This window comes from Mastigoproctus giganteus, chromosome 13, assembly GCF_048544385.1.
Source record: "Mastigoproctus giganteus isolate SK-2022 chromosome 13, ASM4854438v1, whole genome shotgun sequence".
In the NCBI taxonomy this organism is placed as follows: Eukaryota; Metazoa; Arthropoda; class Arachnida; order Uropygi; family Thelyphonidae; genus Mastigoproctus; species Mastigoproctus giganteus.
This window is the reverse complement of record NC_143587.1, coordinates 101396816-101415034: the sequence shown is the minus strand read 5'-3', so window position 1 is coordinate 101415034 and position 18219 is coordinate 101396816. Positions and strand designations below refer to the sequence as shown.

The following is an 18219-nucleotide window of genomic DNA, read 5'->3' as shown; positions in this document are numbered from 1 at the left end:
ATTCATGTACTTCTGAATTGTCCATTGTACTCTCAACCTAGAGCGGATTTAATGTCTGCGGTTCCAAACTTATTGGAGAACAATGTAAATATCTTAGCTGAAGACCATAATAACTTTGCTGCTCTGCAAACCTTCTCAAGAACAGATTTCATATTGAGGACTCAGCTAAGAACTTCAGCTTCTTTTGGGAATTGACTTCACAAATGACCAAAAGACAAAAGGTTTATGTGTAAACAGAAGATTTAAGTTAATTGTTATTGTGTTGACTTATGGATTGTTATTGTGTTGATTTATGTTAATTAATGTTGCGTTGATTTTTGTCAATTGTTATTATAAATATTGATTTTTGTGAAACACAAGGTTTATGAGAATCATTTAGTAGCTATCTCATTGTGCTTGTCGACAGGTTTGAAAGTTCCAGCGGACAGACTGGATAGTGATGTTAATTGTCCGTTGTATGTTTTATATTGTTTTCTTGGGTCTCAGGAATTCAGAGACTCTGAGCATATTTTAAAAAAGGTATTGTATATATCTGTTTACTATAATAATTACTGTTTCTTGGTGGTAGTGAGGATAATCTGAGGAAGTTCTCCACTAGTACTTCATTTGTCGACACCCACTGGTATTGCACTACATCCGGTGGGTGCGGGACTTGTGCATTCGGCACAAATACATAACGTAAACCCGGGCCTAGAGAAGGGTACTGGGCAGCAGCTGTCTTATATTGGCGGTGGTAAAATACCTCGCACATGTTTTTAGTCTAGATTTGTTGAGGTTCTACGCCAAAACAGATGAACTAGGTGGAGATGGGCTTTTGCATAGGAGCCACTCTTGACTCTGGGATACACGTACGCAATGCACCAGAGGGTCAAATATAATATAATGTCTTATATATGTGTAACGAGAATGTTAATGTATATAAAATTGTATAAATATCTTCATTTAAGTATTGTATATATACGTAATAATTGTATGTACAAATAAATGGAATGGAATGGAAATGGAGGCAAGGATAAGGTTTTCAAGTTCCTCCCCGTTTCGAGTGGCCGTGCGATTCTTGTTGAGTGCAGTTAGGTTCTGTTTGAGGGTGGCCAGGTATTCTTCGATATGCTGATTATAGATTCTGTGTTTTCTGGGGATGTTCTTTAGTCTGCGCAGTAGCACAGTGGTATCGTTACTGTTCTCCTCTATACCGCGTGTAAAACACGAGGGTTCGAATCCCGTCGATGACGCAAGGAATTTCAACGGGCTTTTTTTACTCCATGGCTGAGTTAGTTGGTTTCAGGCGTAGATAGCAAGTTTTTTTCCTTCAGAAACTGGGTTTTTTTCTTCCAGCAAAACAGGCAAATCGACCAGATAACACACGCAATTTATAGACACAATACACATGGGTATATGTCAGAAATTACCTCGTGACCCTAATTTAATAGTTTGGTTTGGTTTGGTTTTTTTTTTTTTTTTTGTGGATGTTGGCTTTCTTGACGATGGTCTTCGCTTTTCTGTTCAGCATCTTCTGCTGTCCCGTTGGCACTGAGTCAGTTAGCCTATCTTCACTCTTAGCTCGTCTATCTTGTGCTATAGCTGCCTGTCCCACAATGGTGGTAGTCAGCAGTGCAAGCTCCGAAATAAATTTTAGTGCACGCGGATTAGCAGTGCAAGAGCGTCGAACCAATTTAAGTAGCGACAGTGTTGACTCTGCACAACAATTTGCAATGAAAAGCGGGCGAAGAGAAGGTGGCTGGTAGAGGTGTATATCGATATTCGTTTTGGAATTATATTAAATGTGGTAAAATGAAAATTGATTACATTTTATTTTTTTTATAATTAATATTGATACTTATTTTGGATAATTATTATTATATAATTATTAATATTGAATTTTGAATATGAAAGTTTATTTCTTTATTATTATGAAACTTCAGAAACTAATGCTAGAAATTTTATTTATATAATAAGTTTCAGTCGGGCTGGGATAAAAATCGGCTCGGGTGGGTCGGGTATGGGTAATGAAATTAAAAAAACAAATTCTGGCTCGGATCGGACCGTGCCGGGTAAAAATTAAAATGTAGGCCTGTGCAGACCTCTAGCAGTTACATGTGGTTTATAAGCCAGATGGAGCACTACTACACTGGAGCTTCCACATGTGCGCGATTTCCTCAGGAAAAAATTTTCTAGCCGATTGATCTGCCGGGATGGTCCCTTTTCGTGGCCTACTCGGTCTCCGGTTATCACACCTATAGATTTCTCAGTATCGGGATACGTAAAGTACAGTGTATGCAAAAAAGTCAACCAAGTCACAGAGCTAAAAGACTGCATTGAACAGGCAATAACTTCCATTTCTCAAGAGATGCTTCAAAACACTTGGAATGAAATCGACTACAATATTGACATTCTACGTGCTAGCAAAGGTTTCCATGTGGAAGTTTGCTGAAGTGCGCTTGTCTGATAAGAAATTCTTTGAGTTGCGCAAACCGTTTTACAAATACCTGTTACAATAAAATTTATAGAGCGCCTGTTTACATCATTCAAACTTTTAATGCAGCCCATTTTGTTGTTTTAGTGGTTATTTCTATATTTTCAAACAATTTATTAAATGAGAGCGATGAATTTTGTCTAATGTATGTGATTAGGATTATTATACAATAAAACTCATGAAATGAAATGCATATCTTATTGCTACTTTAGATTAGGTGCGAAACAAATCAATCTCTATTTGAAATCCAGAATGAATCGCCTTCCGATAACGTCCGAGACTCCAGATCTCCAGTCGTATCGAAACGAAATTACACTAATATAAACAGAAAGTTTTTCAAGTCTTCTCGAACGCGTTTGAAGGATAAACCGAAGGATGGTTTATCATGGTTTGATACAGATTTTAATTACAGCCTATTTTCAGATGACTAATTCCTATAAGAAATAGAGAAAAGACTACAGACGGAAACCAACTTGTTGCTATTGTATTTTGATGTTTTTTTCATTGATTATAATTGGAATTTTACTTTAACGGTTTAATTAATATAGTTTTCTCTAAATTGTAAAAATAAAAAAAAAATAGATAAAAATTTCAAGCAGATAACTTGGGAAATCTGGAAATTTGTATTAATATATTGTATATCTATTCATATTAAATGGACTTAAAATTTTAAAATCATATATAGTGATTAAATTTATTTCAAAACCACATTCTAATTGAGATAAATTTATTTGTCTTTCTTATAAAGCTGTTGGCAATATTATTTCCTCTGTTCGATAAATTTTTGCACAGTGGATGTACAAGTGGTTATTATAGGAGTACCGTCTGTTAATTATTTGTAAAAACTACAATGTGTTTCAAACATCAAGTATGGTTCAGGATATCCACCGGCAAGCGAATCTTTCTTTGCAAAATGTCTGACTTATTTTTTTACCAATATAGATTACGAATTGTCGCCCTGTTAAAACGGGAGCAAAGATGTACAAATATCAATTTCACTACCATTATTTGCCATTACAGAAGACGATATTATTGATAAGAGATTACTGATAGCAATAAAAAAGAATGTTGCTTACACATATGCTAGTAAGCATCCGTCGAAGTGTCTTTCCACATTTACCGCGAAACTGTACCATTCGTCGGAATGAAATCAAAACTCTGGCCTTTCCACATGGTGCTCAGAATTAACATTTATAAGTACTATGCTACGCGCAAGGATTGGATGTTTGGTTGATTGAATTTGCGCCGAGGCAGCTAAAGCCACGAGGTGTAGGATCCTCCACGACTTTCTTTGCTACAATAATACGAGTACTATTGGTCCGGTAAGCAGTCGCTGTAAGGCGTAGTCCCCTTACAGCGACTGCTCCTCGGCAAATACTCTTTCCCCTGGACCTGTAAATTGTCCGCTGTGGGCTGCTTTTCAATTGTCAAAAGGAAGAACAACCACTTGCATTGGCTTCACTACAGACCCAAAAAACAAAAAAACCTGGAAAAGACACGACTCATGACATTCCTGAAACAATACTGGCATAACAGCCTCGACAAAAGGCACGGTTACCAAAAAAATTCATTTCTGAGATTAATCTGGTATATCCGCATCCTCCGGCCTGGTTTTCACCTGGACTACACATTACGTATCTTCTGACTGGACATGGTTCTTTCAGGGAAAAAACTCTTTGACTTTGGAATCTCGGAAACACCGCAATGCTCCTGAGGGCAAGAGGAATCGTGGGAGCACCTCATACACGACTGTGAAATCTATGAAGACCTGCGATGCCAGCTGGTCACAAGGATCCACTCCCTACTCCGAAACCAGGAACACCTAATAATACAGGAAGAAGAATACTACAGGGCATTCACCCAATTTGCTCAGGATCCCTTTTCACGACAAAGATCCCTGTCACCTCCTTAACAACTAGTGATATCCCGACTCTGGCCAACACCCAAACACTGTTGTTTGTTTGTTATTTGTTTTTTAGGAGCATTAGCAACTAAGGCCAAATTGCTCCAGGAATATGCGGTGGTCATTCCCCGATCTTTCCGCATCCTTCGTATTTGGTGGTGACGGGCTCGAACCCCGGTCTAATCAAGAAGCGTGTGCTATGCACTGCTGCTCCTTCCCACCTGGCTACGGAGGCGCCACCCCAACACTAAATGGCGACGGAATTGCACAGCCGTGTGACAACAGTACCCTACAAAGACAATATCAGGAGCAGATAACCATGGCGCAGCAAGCCCAAGGATTCCAAACTCAAAACTCCTGGAAGATTCTGTCCCATGACTCACGAACAGAACTGGACAAGGCAAATGCAGCATTCCACCTGATTGCCAGTCCCTGGACCCCTGTACCAGACACTCACTAACTGCAAACTCAACCACTGAACATCGACATGCAAGCTGGAACTGTCTATGGTACAAATTTAACAGAACAAGGACTCTCAAAGGAGTGGGCCCCTGTCTTCAACACGACACTGAACAAAAACCACGAAACGTGACCAACAAACCAATAAACAGAGACATGACCGTACACTGACTGGACCTGGATGCCACAAATTTGACACAAGAACAGTACAGTTAAGCGAAACACTGGACTAGACTGATACAATCAACTCACCAGATCGAACTTACACTGGATTGGACTGCCTGATATGACCCACTGGATTGGACTTACCTTCCAACCACCAGATTGGACTAGAAGAATCTGGACTACCTGATATGACGTCCTCTTGCAGCTGTGCTGCCAAGTCGCCCACTGGCGATCCAATACCAATGCTCCCTTGCATTGTACTTTCTTTCCACCACCTGGGGGGAGGGAACAGACTGTCGTCTCCCCCCTATTTTCTTCCTCCTGGTGGGGCATGGGCCTGCCCCACTGATCTTCCCAGGGGTCATCTTCCCTATCGACCTCCTACTCTGACTTTGACCCCTCCACTCTGTCTAAGTCAACAGCGAATGTCCGACACAACCAAAATTTAAAGTATCCAAATTAATGCGCAAACTCTCTCGGTGTCTCAATCTTAACAGCGTCTTATTCCTTTATTTTTATTTTTTTTAAATTTACAAATAGGTCCTAGTCACAGAAATCTCAGGAAATTAGGTGGCAGGACCTGCCAGAGTAAATATCTAAATACTGGTGTACCTGGTCTGCCTCCACGAGGCATAGTGTGGACAACGTTGGGCCCCAGCAGGGGTCTAGCGGCTAAATGGCCAGAAAAACAACGGTACACGACATTACACATCTGAAAATCCATACAGTTTTAAATCTCTGGCCTTTACAGTGAACTGTTACACCCACAATGAAAGCAACAAGGAGATGGGGGTAACCCCTGGTGCCGTTAGACACGAACACACTATACACCGATGCTGCGTCGGAAGACACCAGTGATCACCAAGTCAGACTTGACTCTACACATCTCCTGAACCTGACACCAGCGGCTGTGACCTCTGAAACAAACTCACCGGACATGACTATTGCTTTGCTGCAGCTTGCTGCGAAGGCCATTGGTCTCCCCATACTAGTGCACGTCTGTCTTACTCCCCCAGTCTTCAGTCTCCCCACCCTCTCTCCAACTTTGCGACCCCGTCTAATGAAACCAAAATTTTCGAAACCCATTCTCAAAAAGTTAAGTCAACCATGCAACAACTCTATTACCATTCGACTTAACCCCATTTCAGCATAAAATATAGTAACTTTTTTTAAGTCCTAGCCACTGAAATCTCAGGAAATTAGGTGGCAGGGGGGGGGGAGGGTTCTTAAAGGTTTCAGGGGATCTTCCAATCGCACATCTGCCAATTGCGCATCTGATTTCTTTCCAAAGTCAAGAATACTGGTTCTGCTGATAGGAAAAAAAGGAACTGGACGCAAACGAGTCTCTACACCAAAACAGGGCCGCGTTTTGAATCGCTTATGCTTTAAAAACCGTAAAGCTTCTTCGTCTGAGCTGAAAAGAGAATGGGAAGAACATACTGGAGTGGTAGCAAGTGCAGTAACAGTCAGAAGACGCCTCTTCAAAAATGGACTTGTAGCCCGTCGTCCTAAGAAGAAGCCCCTCCTCACACAAAAAATGAAAAATGCCAGATGAATTTGGTGTAAGGTGCATGTCAAATGGACCCCCGAGCAGTGGAAGTCAGTTATTTTCTCGGATGAAAAGAAATTCAACCTGCATGGCTCTGATGGGAGACAAACGATTCGCCGTAGACGTGGCGAAGAATACCACCCAGACTGTATGGTGTCTACAGTGAAATTTCCTACCAGCTAAATGATATGGGGGTCATTTCGTATCACGGAGTAGATCACCTGGAGTTTATAAAAGGTTCCGCAAATGCCAATGGATACCTGGCTATATTGGAAGGCAAATTGCTGCCAACCATTAGAGACCATTTCATCCTGCAAAGTAACTGCACCTTTCAGGACGACTCTGCTCCTTGTGTCATCGGGCGAAAAGTGTAGGTAGGTACTTCTGTAGTTACTTGAGCTTCATTTCTGCATTAGAGGTTCGACAGTAATGTGTTTACATTTGTTACATTTCTGAAGAAATGGTTAGAAGAATGGTCCATTACAACTTTAGCTGGCCAGGAAACAGCTCGGACCTGAATCCTATAGAGAACTGTTTTCATTGTGTGGAATCTGCAGTTGCCCGAAAGAAACCAAATACCCCTTCGTGAACTTCAGGAAGCCATAATTCGTGTTTGGAACCACGAACTATCAGATGACTATCTTCAGAAATTGACCTTGTCAATGCCTCGACGGTGTGCTGCTGTCATCAGGACCAGAGGCGGTTCAACTAAATATTAGTTTGCACCTGGTGAAGTTTTCATGTTTTCCATTTAAAATGATAAACAGAAGCAAATTGAGCGCTTCTGATAACATTTCAGCTATAATGTTTATACAACAGCCAAAACTGTTGTATAAAGGCTGGAAATGCTCATTTTGGAATATTTTGAAAGAACCTGACAAAAAATATATTACTTAGCTTTGACTTAACTGTTAATAAATTTATGTTTGTGACGCTAGTCATTAATGTAACATACCATCGCGAAAAAGGGTTACAAATTCCTCCTACGTGATGCACTTTGAACACCAGTGTAGTTGTAGAACAGATGTGAGGAAGTGTACCTTTAGCCAGCGGATAGTTGATTTCTGGACCAGTCTTCCATCTGTTGTTGTGGAAGTTGATAGCTTAAATAAATTTAACGCTGAACTAGAGAAACATTTGGAGCGACCGGATGGGCGAAATGGCAAGGTTTTTTTTTTTTTTTGGCTGATGCTTGCTTTCTTGCATCATATGTCTCAGCTAATGCTAAAGATGAAATTGAAGTCTACACGCCTAAAGACATTGAGTTCAGCCCTCAACTGTTTTCACATCATGAACTCAGTGATCTGGTAACAGATTTAAATTTACCAAAGGAATATGCAGAACTCTTTGGTTCTACACTGAAGTCAAAAAATATTCTAGTACCTGGGACATATTTCTCGTGGTACGGACACAGAGAACGAGAACTAGTTCTCACTCTTCTGAAGACGATTCTATGGTTTTTGCTGTAATGTAAACGACTTAAATATTTAGGAATTAGTTACACTACTACACAGTGGAGACTTTTTGACTCATCAAAGAGGAGTCTCAAAGGTGTGTTGCACCACAATGGAAATAAATATGGGTCAATTCCAGTATCTCGCCCTGTGCATTTGAAAGAAACATATGAGAATTTGAAGAAGTTGTTGACAAATATTAAGTATGAAGAACATGGTTGGTTGTTCTGTGCTGAATTTAAAGAGATAGGTATGTTACTTGGAGAGCAATCTGGCTACCCAAAAATGCCTTTCTTTTTGTGTGAGTGGGTTAGTCGGGCAAGGAATAAGCACTGGGATGTCAACGTTTGGCCAAAGAGGGGCCAGTTTGTTGTCTGGATCAAAGAACATAGTTCATAAACCAGTGGTAGACTCTCAATACTGTCCGCTTTCCACGCTTGCACATCAAACTGGGTTTGATGAAACAGTTTGTGAAAGCTTTACCTCAGGAAGGTCCCTGCTTCAACTACCTTTGTACTAAATCCCATCGATCACCCAAGAGAAGCTAAAACAAAGTATTTTTTGTTGACGTCAAATTCACAAACTGATAAGGGGCCGAGATGATTTTGAGGGTACTATGAATAAAAGAGAAAAATAGGCGTGGATTGGTTTCAGGGCTGTTGTTGTGAACTTAGGGAACAAGAAGGATCCAGACTAGAAAGAACACAGCTGAAATATGTTGGCAAGCTTCAAGAAGCTGAGCTGCAACATAAGTATCGAGGTACATTTTTTACACTCCCTCATCGACTACTTCCGAAGTGTTAGTGAAGAACAGGGTGAGAGGTTTTACCAGACATTAGAGACATGGATATGAGGTACCAGGGAAGGTGGAATGCCAACATGATAGGTGAAGAGTGACTGTAAAATAGAAGATCTGCAAGAAAATTAATAATAATAATAGTAAAATAACGAAATTTTGACTCATCATAGATCAGTTTTTAAAATGAGAGATGCGTTTAGTGGACTTTTTACCACACCGCCATTTTTAATAGTGTTTTCAACATCATTTTAAATATAAAAGTCTGGTAAAAGTAGAATTTTGTTATAATTTCAGTGCACAGATTCTGCCAAAATTAATAAAAGTTTGTGAAAAATCAAATTTTCTTTTGTGATTTTTGAAGAAACCTGACGTGATGAAAAACCAAATTAGTTAAAATTAGATGAAATCAGCATTACAAAAAATTGCATCTGTTTTTGTTATTAGCACATAAATGTATTGTAAATTCCATTTCGTCATTTATTTGAAAAATGACTTCAAGAAAGGTAAATATACGAGTATCAAGTGCCGATTTACTTCGATAAGTGTAGCACGGTGGAAAGGCCGTAATGTGTGGAGTTCTTTAATGAGTTGCCGAAACCATATAAATTGCAGCGTAATTTAAAAATTAAATACGATCGATGAGAACGATGTACCGTTTGTTTTTTTTTCCTCTGGGTAATAGGAAAATAGCTTTCTGGATTCAATTAACTTGGATCTCGAAGCCTTACTGAATTGACAAAATGGGGCGCATTTTCAAAAAAGGTTGGGAGTTGCTTTTTTCCATGTTACCAAAACAAACAAACAAACAAAAAAGTTTTGTTTCATCGTGACCACGTGGATCAGAAGACTTTTGCGACTAGTCATTTCACAAGTTTATCATTAACTGTATTTTGCAGCCATGTGATTTCGAATCACGGTCAAATCACGCTCGTATAATACTGTACTTCCAACTTGGACACTCAAGTATGCCATGCCTGACGTAGTTAAGTATGGAAGCATAAGGTGTAAACTCTTCCGAGCTATGTGTAAGCCGGAGTATAAACAAAACATACTTTCCCCAGTGCACCCTAACAGAAATCCAACATACGTACTTATCAGGCAAATCTCTGAGTACTCATTACGAAATACCACTCTCTGACGGTATTTCAATGAAATATATTATTGCTGAAAAAAGATGTCCACATGATACTTCTTTGAATCTAATGGAGCAGTTCTCCTTTTGTTCTAAAATAAATGGTTGCTGTTGTCTTTAACTGCGCAGCTGTTTAGAATAGATTTGTGCAAAGATTTTTATTAGCATTTTTAGTTTACAGATTTATTATTCGGGGATCCAAATATAATGTAGCATGTAAATCGAAGAGAAAGGAACAATGCACCTTGAGCCAAGTGGATATAAAAGCAGATGAAAGTCTTCAAATTAAATCTCGGAAAATCTGCGTGATTTTCTTCAGATATCTTTTTAATCTAGAAAAGTAAAAACAATCAAGTATTAATTTGTATGTTTATTTTTTATCGAATAATATATTTTCTTACTGTATTTACATATCAGTACTTAAATTCACACAGAATGGTGAAACTGCTCCGTTCCTTTTTAGAATACTAAGCCTGGGGGAAAAATATGATTTTTGCTCTCCGAAATCCGTAGTGTACCAGTTTATTTTTACCATTAAAATCCCTAGTGTACTATTGGCATGAATAAGTTTCGATGGGAGTTGTTCTTTCCAATCTGTCATCCAAAAAAAGCCACGAAAATTCTCAAGAATCCTCAATACAGTCTCTCTCAATACCTCAGTAATGAAAAAAAAAAAAAAAAGAAAAAAAAAAGAAAAACATGTAAAATAACACCGAAAAAGGTAGGCAGCGGGAACTGAGATAAAATTGTTCACAAAGTTACACGTTTTTACAATTCAGTGGAAGAACTCCATATCTTTTTGTGTTGCTATGCAATGGAAGTCCAGAAAGTGCAGCGCTGTGCTTTCCTTTTGTAAAAGCGCTGAGTAATATTTCGACAGGATGGAACTTGTTCTTTTCAATTCGTTGGATTTATAGTTTAATTTGTATAATTATTCTTTCTTTGTAAATTGAACTAAAATTTTTCAGATAGACCAACGCGCATCGTTCTTATATGCACATAAGATTGCTTTTAAATAGAGCAGTTTGATTGTACCGCAGTCAGTTCGATTTTGCACAATCAAGCTTGTTGGTCGGTCTCAGGCGTAGATAGCAAGGTTTTCCCCAGAAATTGGGTTTTTTTTCCCCTCCAACAAACAGGCAAATCGACCAGAGAACACACGCAATTTACAGCCAAAATAAATGGGTAGATCTAATTATTTACAGAGGACCCTAATATCATAATTTGTTTTATTTTGTTGTCTGAATAACGTTTCACGTTCTGTCGCATAGAGATGCCATATGAGTTATTGCAGTGGGGAGCAGTTAGCAGGATTTTTTTTTTTTTTGATTTGGTAGTTGTTGGCGCATCGGCTTCTGTGGCCATATTGCACCTCCCAAGGTTTTTGCAGTACTTTGATCCAAGCCCGAGGCGGGAATCGAACCCGCGACCTTTGGGTTGCCGGGCAGGTACTTTACCCACTCGGCTAGCCCGGTCGGCAGTTAGCAGGATAGAAGAGGGCAATCACAATCGGAGGTCGCAAGAGTCCACCGAAATGTGATATCCCGATTGTGGAGACAATTACAGGAGCAGTATCCTAAAGAGCTGAACAAGGTTAACCAACGGTCAATACTAGCAGAAATCGAGATATGACCACACACGTAACTGTTAGACAAGATAGGGTGATGACAGCACAGCAAGTTTGCAGCTGCTTGAAGATGGACTATCTTCTGCCGAACTCTGTGATCTCGGTTGCAGCAGAGAGCTCTATATGCAAGACAACCCATGATTTATGTCTCTCTCACTGATTGCAGAGACGAGCCCTTTTCAAATGGCGTCATGAAAATGTCAGTTAGAACCAAAAGCTGTGGACCAATGTGTTCACAGATGAATTCAGATTAATTGTACAAACTGATCATCGAAACATGCTCATCTGTAGGGTGGGGGAGGGAGAGGGAGAAAATCCGATAGCAACTTGTAAATTGGGAAAACAAACCGCTATAGAGGAAGTGGTATGATGTTCTAGGTAGGTACCATGCGCAATGCATGTGGAGTGTACATCTTTGAAAGATGGGTCGGAACTGCTGTGAGATATAGAGACAAAATTCATGAACCCCATGTTAAGTTTTTTTAGTGGCACAGGGGAAGATCATTATCTTCAGTGAATATAATGATCCTCCCCAAAGAGCGCAGCTGATGGAGAACTTCAAAATGATGTTTTTCTAATGGACTGGCTGCCGAGGTCTTTAAACCTGTGGATGCAGTGGGGTGGCTAATTTCAAATCGTGAACCTTATGTGATTTATGAATTTCTCTACCGGAAAAGCAAATTTTGATAACCGTTAACACTATTTTCAAAACTTTTAAGACTATTAACACTATTTTTGATAAACGTTAACACTATTAACAGCAGTCGGAGCTGGTTGAGTGTTGCCTGGCTGTCGAGCAACACCCAACGGCTGCCTCTGTTGAGTACAGTAATACCCCGACTTACGCTACCCCGACTTACGCGAACTCGGAGTTACGCGGTTCTTGATTTTTTCGTTTGGCAACGCTGCCGCCCACTATCTTCAAGGTCGTTTTTCATATGTTATCGATATACGGTGCGACGCCGGAGAATGAGATCGAAAGATGAACAAAATTCAACTTTGCTGCTTTTATGTTTTTTATATCAGTGAAGGGGAAACACATTTCACCATAATAACGTAAAAACCAACACAATTCCAGCAATCGGTATAATCGCAAATGCAATTAGATCGAGTTTACTACCAGTTTATAACAGATTTCACTAGCAGAAACGCAACTGGATTTTTATTGTTTTATGGTAGTAACCCCTAGAAATGTGAGGTGTTAATAGTGTATCTCTGCCTTTATGGTGTTGTTTATTCAGTTGCTACATGCGCGCAGCTTTGTTTATGCATATCAAGCGGGCCTCCTCGTTTTGTAATTGTGCTTTATTCCCTAAAAATGAGTAAAATACTTAATTAAAAGTGTGAAAAGGAAGCGTCCTGGTGAAGACACTGCAGATTCAGAGAGAAAAAGAAAAGCAATTATCGATAAACAGAGGCGGACTGGATCAAAAATTCTTACCCGGGAAAATTTATAGTGGCCTCATACTATGGTTTATGGCCAAAATCACACTGGCCCACCGGGGTTTCCCCGGTAAGGCTTATGGCCAGTCCGCCTCTGTCGATAGAGAAAAAATATGAAATTGTGAAACGCTTTGAGCGAAATGAAAGACCATGTGATATTGCACGTGCTACAGGCCTAAAAGAAGCAACGGCGAAAAGCACATGACAATTGCAAACTTGACAGGTTGAAAATTGAAAAGGGCTCAATTGTAAAGGGCTTAAAAATTTTAGAAAACATAGACTCCAACGAAGAACGCGTTATAGCTACAAAGCAAGGAATAAAAAAAAATATTAGCTTGCTACGAAGAAATTCTGCGTGAAAAAAAGAACGCGCTGTGTCGTCAGACGAATTTGTTAGATTTTATGAAGCCATCGACATCGAAATAACTTTTTAACGTAAGTCATTTGTTTTTAATACATATTTTGTATTAATATGTATAAAGAACTGCAATTTTATTAATATTTTTCTTCTAAACTAGTGTTTTTGTTAGTCCTTGGTCCCAATTAAGCAAAATTTATATGTATTTATATGCAAAGTTGTACCCCGACTTACGCGAATTCGACTTACGCGATTTTCGTCGGACCCACCTATCGCGTAACTTCGGGGTATTACTGTACTCCTTTTCAGATCTGATTTCATATCTCAGAAATTAGAAATGAAATGCTTAACCATAAGTTCACAGTTGATGCTGTTGTGTCATAACATACATGTACTAAATTTCACTGACTTGTATCAATTATTTTAGAAATTGTAGCAATTTGCATTTGCGTTTTAATTTTTGCTCCCAGGTGTATGAAACCAGCTTTATTTGGATGATGTGAATTGATTACGACTTGTAATTTATGATGTTTATTTGCAATCATCACGTAATGTAACTTTCAGCATTCCAAACAATATGTAGGTTTCAGATTGGAATTCACTTTCTTCGATGGCTGTGCGTCTTTTAACCCATCAGTGGTGCCTGCCAGTGGAATGTTGGTATAGAATGGCAACATCATCGGCTTGAGTTAACTGCTAGGTATAGTAGGCACAGGTAATTTAATCAGTAATCAGCATCACGTGTAAAAGGAAAGTGCCAAGCTCTGCTTCGCCATCGCATTGCTACAAAGTTTTTGACCGGGCGAAATTTTTACTGTACTTAAATTTCAGTATATGATCACGAATGGTTATCACTGGTACAGTCTTTACTGGTCGTAAAAATTTGGCTGTCGAGCCATATTTGACAACTGAAAACATCTGAATTCTGGGATTCAGAAGGTGTCATTTTTTTTTGGAACGATAGACGATTACTGACGATTATTATTGTTGTTGTTAGGTTTGTTGGTGCATCAGCAACTGTGGCTATAATGCACTGATTTCTGACTAGTATATCTTTGTTGTTGGTGCTGATTCTGATAAAAATTCAAACTAGGTGATATTTATCAATCGATTTTAGGAAAACAAAAAAGGTCATCCATATCCTGACGATCTTCTAGAACATTATGTAGTGTTAATTGATTGCAATTTTTGAAAAGTAAGGAGAAAGCAGTTTTTCGTTCTCTTAGATATAGTGGGCATTCGATAACGATATGCTTTACAGTGAATGGACATGAACAGTTACTGCATTGTGGGGCATCTTCCTTTCTTAATAAAAAACTGTGAGTGAGGCATGTGTGACCAATGCGCAGTCGCGCTAGTACAGTTTCTTCTTTTCTGTTTCCTCTCAGACTGTTTGACGATTCACCAATCGCCACTGTTTGACGATTATTATTGCAAATTACTGAGGAATAAGGTGAGGCCTGCAATATTGCTGAAACGTACAGATTTAGTCTAAAAAGTCCAAAAGCATCTGTTTCCGCCAAGACAATGCCAAGCCCCATACAGTTGGAAAGAATATTCTAAGGCAGCGTGTTCCAAACTTTATATAGCTGGAGGTAGGCTTAAATAGTTGAAAATGGGTTTAAAAGCTGGGGACCCTTTTTTTTTTTTTTTTTTTTCAGTACCATTTTTGTTGTCCAAAAATATAAACACAAAAAAGACAGAAAATTCATTCTTTATTGAATCTTATAATAATAATTTTCTATAGTCATTTATTATGTGTTCCATTTTATTACTTTTAAATAGCTAAGAAGAGAACTGATGTAAACGATGGTCGTGTGATTCACTTAGCAACTGTATGTAAGGATCAAAATAAGACAGTTTTATCTTTAAATCTGGCTTGACATGCAGTATATTTCTATACTTGTTTTTGAAGATAAACACAGAGGAGAAACTAGTTTCAGAAGTATACATGGTGAATTTCAGCGTTCATGAATGCTGTGCGATAATAATAGGATCATATGATTATTTGTATATTTTCATGGACCAGTACTGGGCTGGGCCACCGACCACTCTTTGGGAAACGGTTCTCTGAGCGGTCTAAAATGGGAGGCGCTTTCTCAACCCTTCTCCATTTCCGTAGTATGTACTTAGCGCCTTCTAATTATCATTTATCAGTTTTGTCATTTATTAATCATATATCAATTTTGCACCCCATTAAAACATTTTCTACATTTTACGCGCTCCCCATCTTCCAGAACAACTGTATATAAACAAATTTTACATAAACTGTAGCTATGAATATACATACTTTTGTGAATTAATACGTATTTTATTTCAATCTTTGAAATTAAATTAATTTCAAAGATTGAAATAAAATACGTTTCGTACCTAGATTAGTGGGATGGTTTGTCCATATCTGGTTAAAAAAACTTCTTCGTAAAGACAACACGCACCCCCAGAGGGGCCACCTCACATTTTGGGAAGCCCTGTCTTAGGAGATGAAAACTTTCAAAAACAACGAGGTACAACCACAACAAAGCTTCTTAAAAAATGAATTCGGAAGTTAGAAGGAAGATGGAAGGAATGTTTAGGTAAAGAAACATTTTTTTCTTTAGAAGTAACAATATTTCTGTTATAGATACCAATAAAATTTTATTAAAAAATCTAGTCATATTTGATGAGAGGATGACTTTTGATAAGATTCCCAATGCAAAGAGAAATCAATCATTTTTAAATATGTTCTAAAATACCTACCTCATAGTGGTATCCGAATAATTTATTTTTCTGCGGCAAACCCAGGAAAGGCAACAAATGGACTGTGTCTAATGCCAAATGTGTAACGTGGAGAACTATGTTTGTGGAATTTACACTAGAAAAAGAAAACAAAAGTAATGCGTTAGTGTAGTATATGTCCAAGATTTACGTTAAGAATTTTATTTAGAATGCTTTAAAAAAAGGAATAATTCAACTGTGCATTTTAAGCATCAATATTTCAATATTTCGGAGTTTATTTCAGCGAATAATAAATACTGATACATTGAAATATTTAAATTTGTAACCATAAGACCATAAGGAGCTATTGTTTTATTAAAATAAAATCCTTTTTTTTTTTTTTTTTTTTTTTTTGTCAGACAAAACCTTCGTCTAGTTTTTATCGAAATTTAGAATTCTTAGAATTCGTCTGGTTTTCATACATACTAAGCATATATTAAACTAGTCCAAATAGAATTTGAATTGTCTGTGGCCCTTGATTATGTAGGCGAACACTGGTGCACATATTGCAAATTGAGCTGCTGTTGTAATGTTACAGGCGCATCGGCGATTTCGACCATATTGCTCTATTTTTGTATCGTTTGTACAAGTGTGTATTCGCTGACCTATCTGCATGTTGTGCGGGCTGAAAAACCCGGGCTAGTTCTTGAAAAGGCCCTTAGACCTGTTGTACACAAGCGAACATTATGCGCGTAAGTTTTTTATTGCAGAACAAAAAAAAAAAGGTAATAAACTCTTACAAGAAGGGGTTTCGCACAAACTGGTGACTTTCTTGCAGCTTTATCACACTTTTATTTCCCGGTAATAAAAAGTTCCGCGCGGTAAAGTTCGCTGATGTGCAAGAAGCCTTAGTGTACTCGTAAGATGACTCGTAAGATGTACTCGTAAGATGATACAAAATATCGTGTCAGTATTGTATAGTCGGTTTACCTCCTTTGATAAATGAAACCAGAGTTTCTGTGTAGAATTCATGTAACCTTCTCCCGAGACCGACTAACTCAGCCACGGTGTGATAAAAAAAAGTCCATAAATTTCTTGTCTCGATTTCAAACCCACGCCTTGTTAATTTGATTAAGTGGGAACTTATCTACTTGATCTCTTTCGACCAGTTGTACTCGTAAGATGATACAATCTCCTCTTTGGGTTTAGCCATAGTAAACTCACAAAATTGTTTTGAGATTTTTTTCCCTTCCAAAACTGTTAGGAAAGGGAAAATAATTGATGATTTTCGTATTTCGTTGAGAAAAATTTTTCAAAGTTTTCAAACCGTTTTGTTCATTTTTGCCATAAGCACTTGTAAATTCTATGAAGGCCGTCTTAATCTTCTTGTGGTAATTCCAATTAAGATGTTCTTCTTACTCCTGCACGACTACCAGGTAAGTGGAGTTTACAATAAATCAGTGAATACAAACGTTAATCGTATTTAACAGTCACGGGCTTGAACCCCGGTCCACTCAAAGACCGTGTGCTACTACACTTGAGTTTCCGACTCGACTACGTTAGGCCTGTAGATGTTATCTTTATATTAATTTTAAGGCGAGTCCTATTATCTTCACCGTCTGTCTGTCCGTCCGTACACATGTAATAACTCTACTCCCAGTGGATGGGTTTTCATCAAATTTTATATTTGGGTATTTTAGAAAGATTTGTCAAGCCACCCCAAATTTCATTAAAATCGGACTTCCAGAAATCTGGGAATTATTATTTTTCCTTCATACATATCATGTAGGCTATTTATACAGGGTGTTTCAGTTAAACGTTTCAGAACTTCTAAGAGGGGTAGAGTACATCCTGACAACTCGAAATCATATAGCAATGTAGGGTCGGAAATGCTTTCCTGAAGCGGTGTTGTACACAGAAGCACCATAAAGAAAATAGACCGTAAGTGAGAAATCGTTTTAATAATACATGAAAAGAAGCAAAAGGTACATGGATTAAAGTAAGTGTTCGAAATTTCTTCCACGGGCTACAATGCACGCCTCACATCTCCGACGCATGGACATCCGAACATTCTGGAATACTCCAGGCGAATTTCGAATTTCTTGAACAAGAACGCTAAGTTAGTAGGATGGATGATTACACGAACGCAGAGTTAGCCGATAT

At 38.4% G+C, this 18219-nt stretch overlaps 2 protein-coding genes across 2 annotated transcripts in view; one reads left to right on the top strand and one right to left on the bottom strand.

The window, feature by feature from the left end:
- Window positions 1–2904, top strand: part of LOC150076309 (uncharacterized) — a 253715-nt gene extending 250811 nt beyond the window's left edge. Inside the window, exon 11 of the mRNA XM_090387315.1 lies at window positions 2686–2904. Coding sequence (XP_090243441.1) covers window positions 2686–2904 — 219 coding nt within the window. The remainder of the gene's footprint in view (window positions 1–2685) is intronic.
- Window positions 2905–10104: 7200 nt separating this feature from the next.
- LOC150076308 (ciliary microtubule associated protein 1A-like) overlaps window positions 10105–18219 on the bottom strand; it is a 39932-nt gene continuing 31817 nt past the window's right edge. Inside the window, exon 7 of the mRNA XM_090387314.1 lies at window positions 10105–10266. Coding sequence (XP_090243440.1) covers window positions 10105–10266 — 162 coding nt within the window. The remainder of the gene's footprint in view (window positions 10267–18219) is intronic.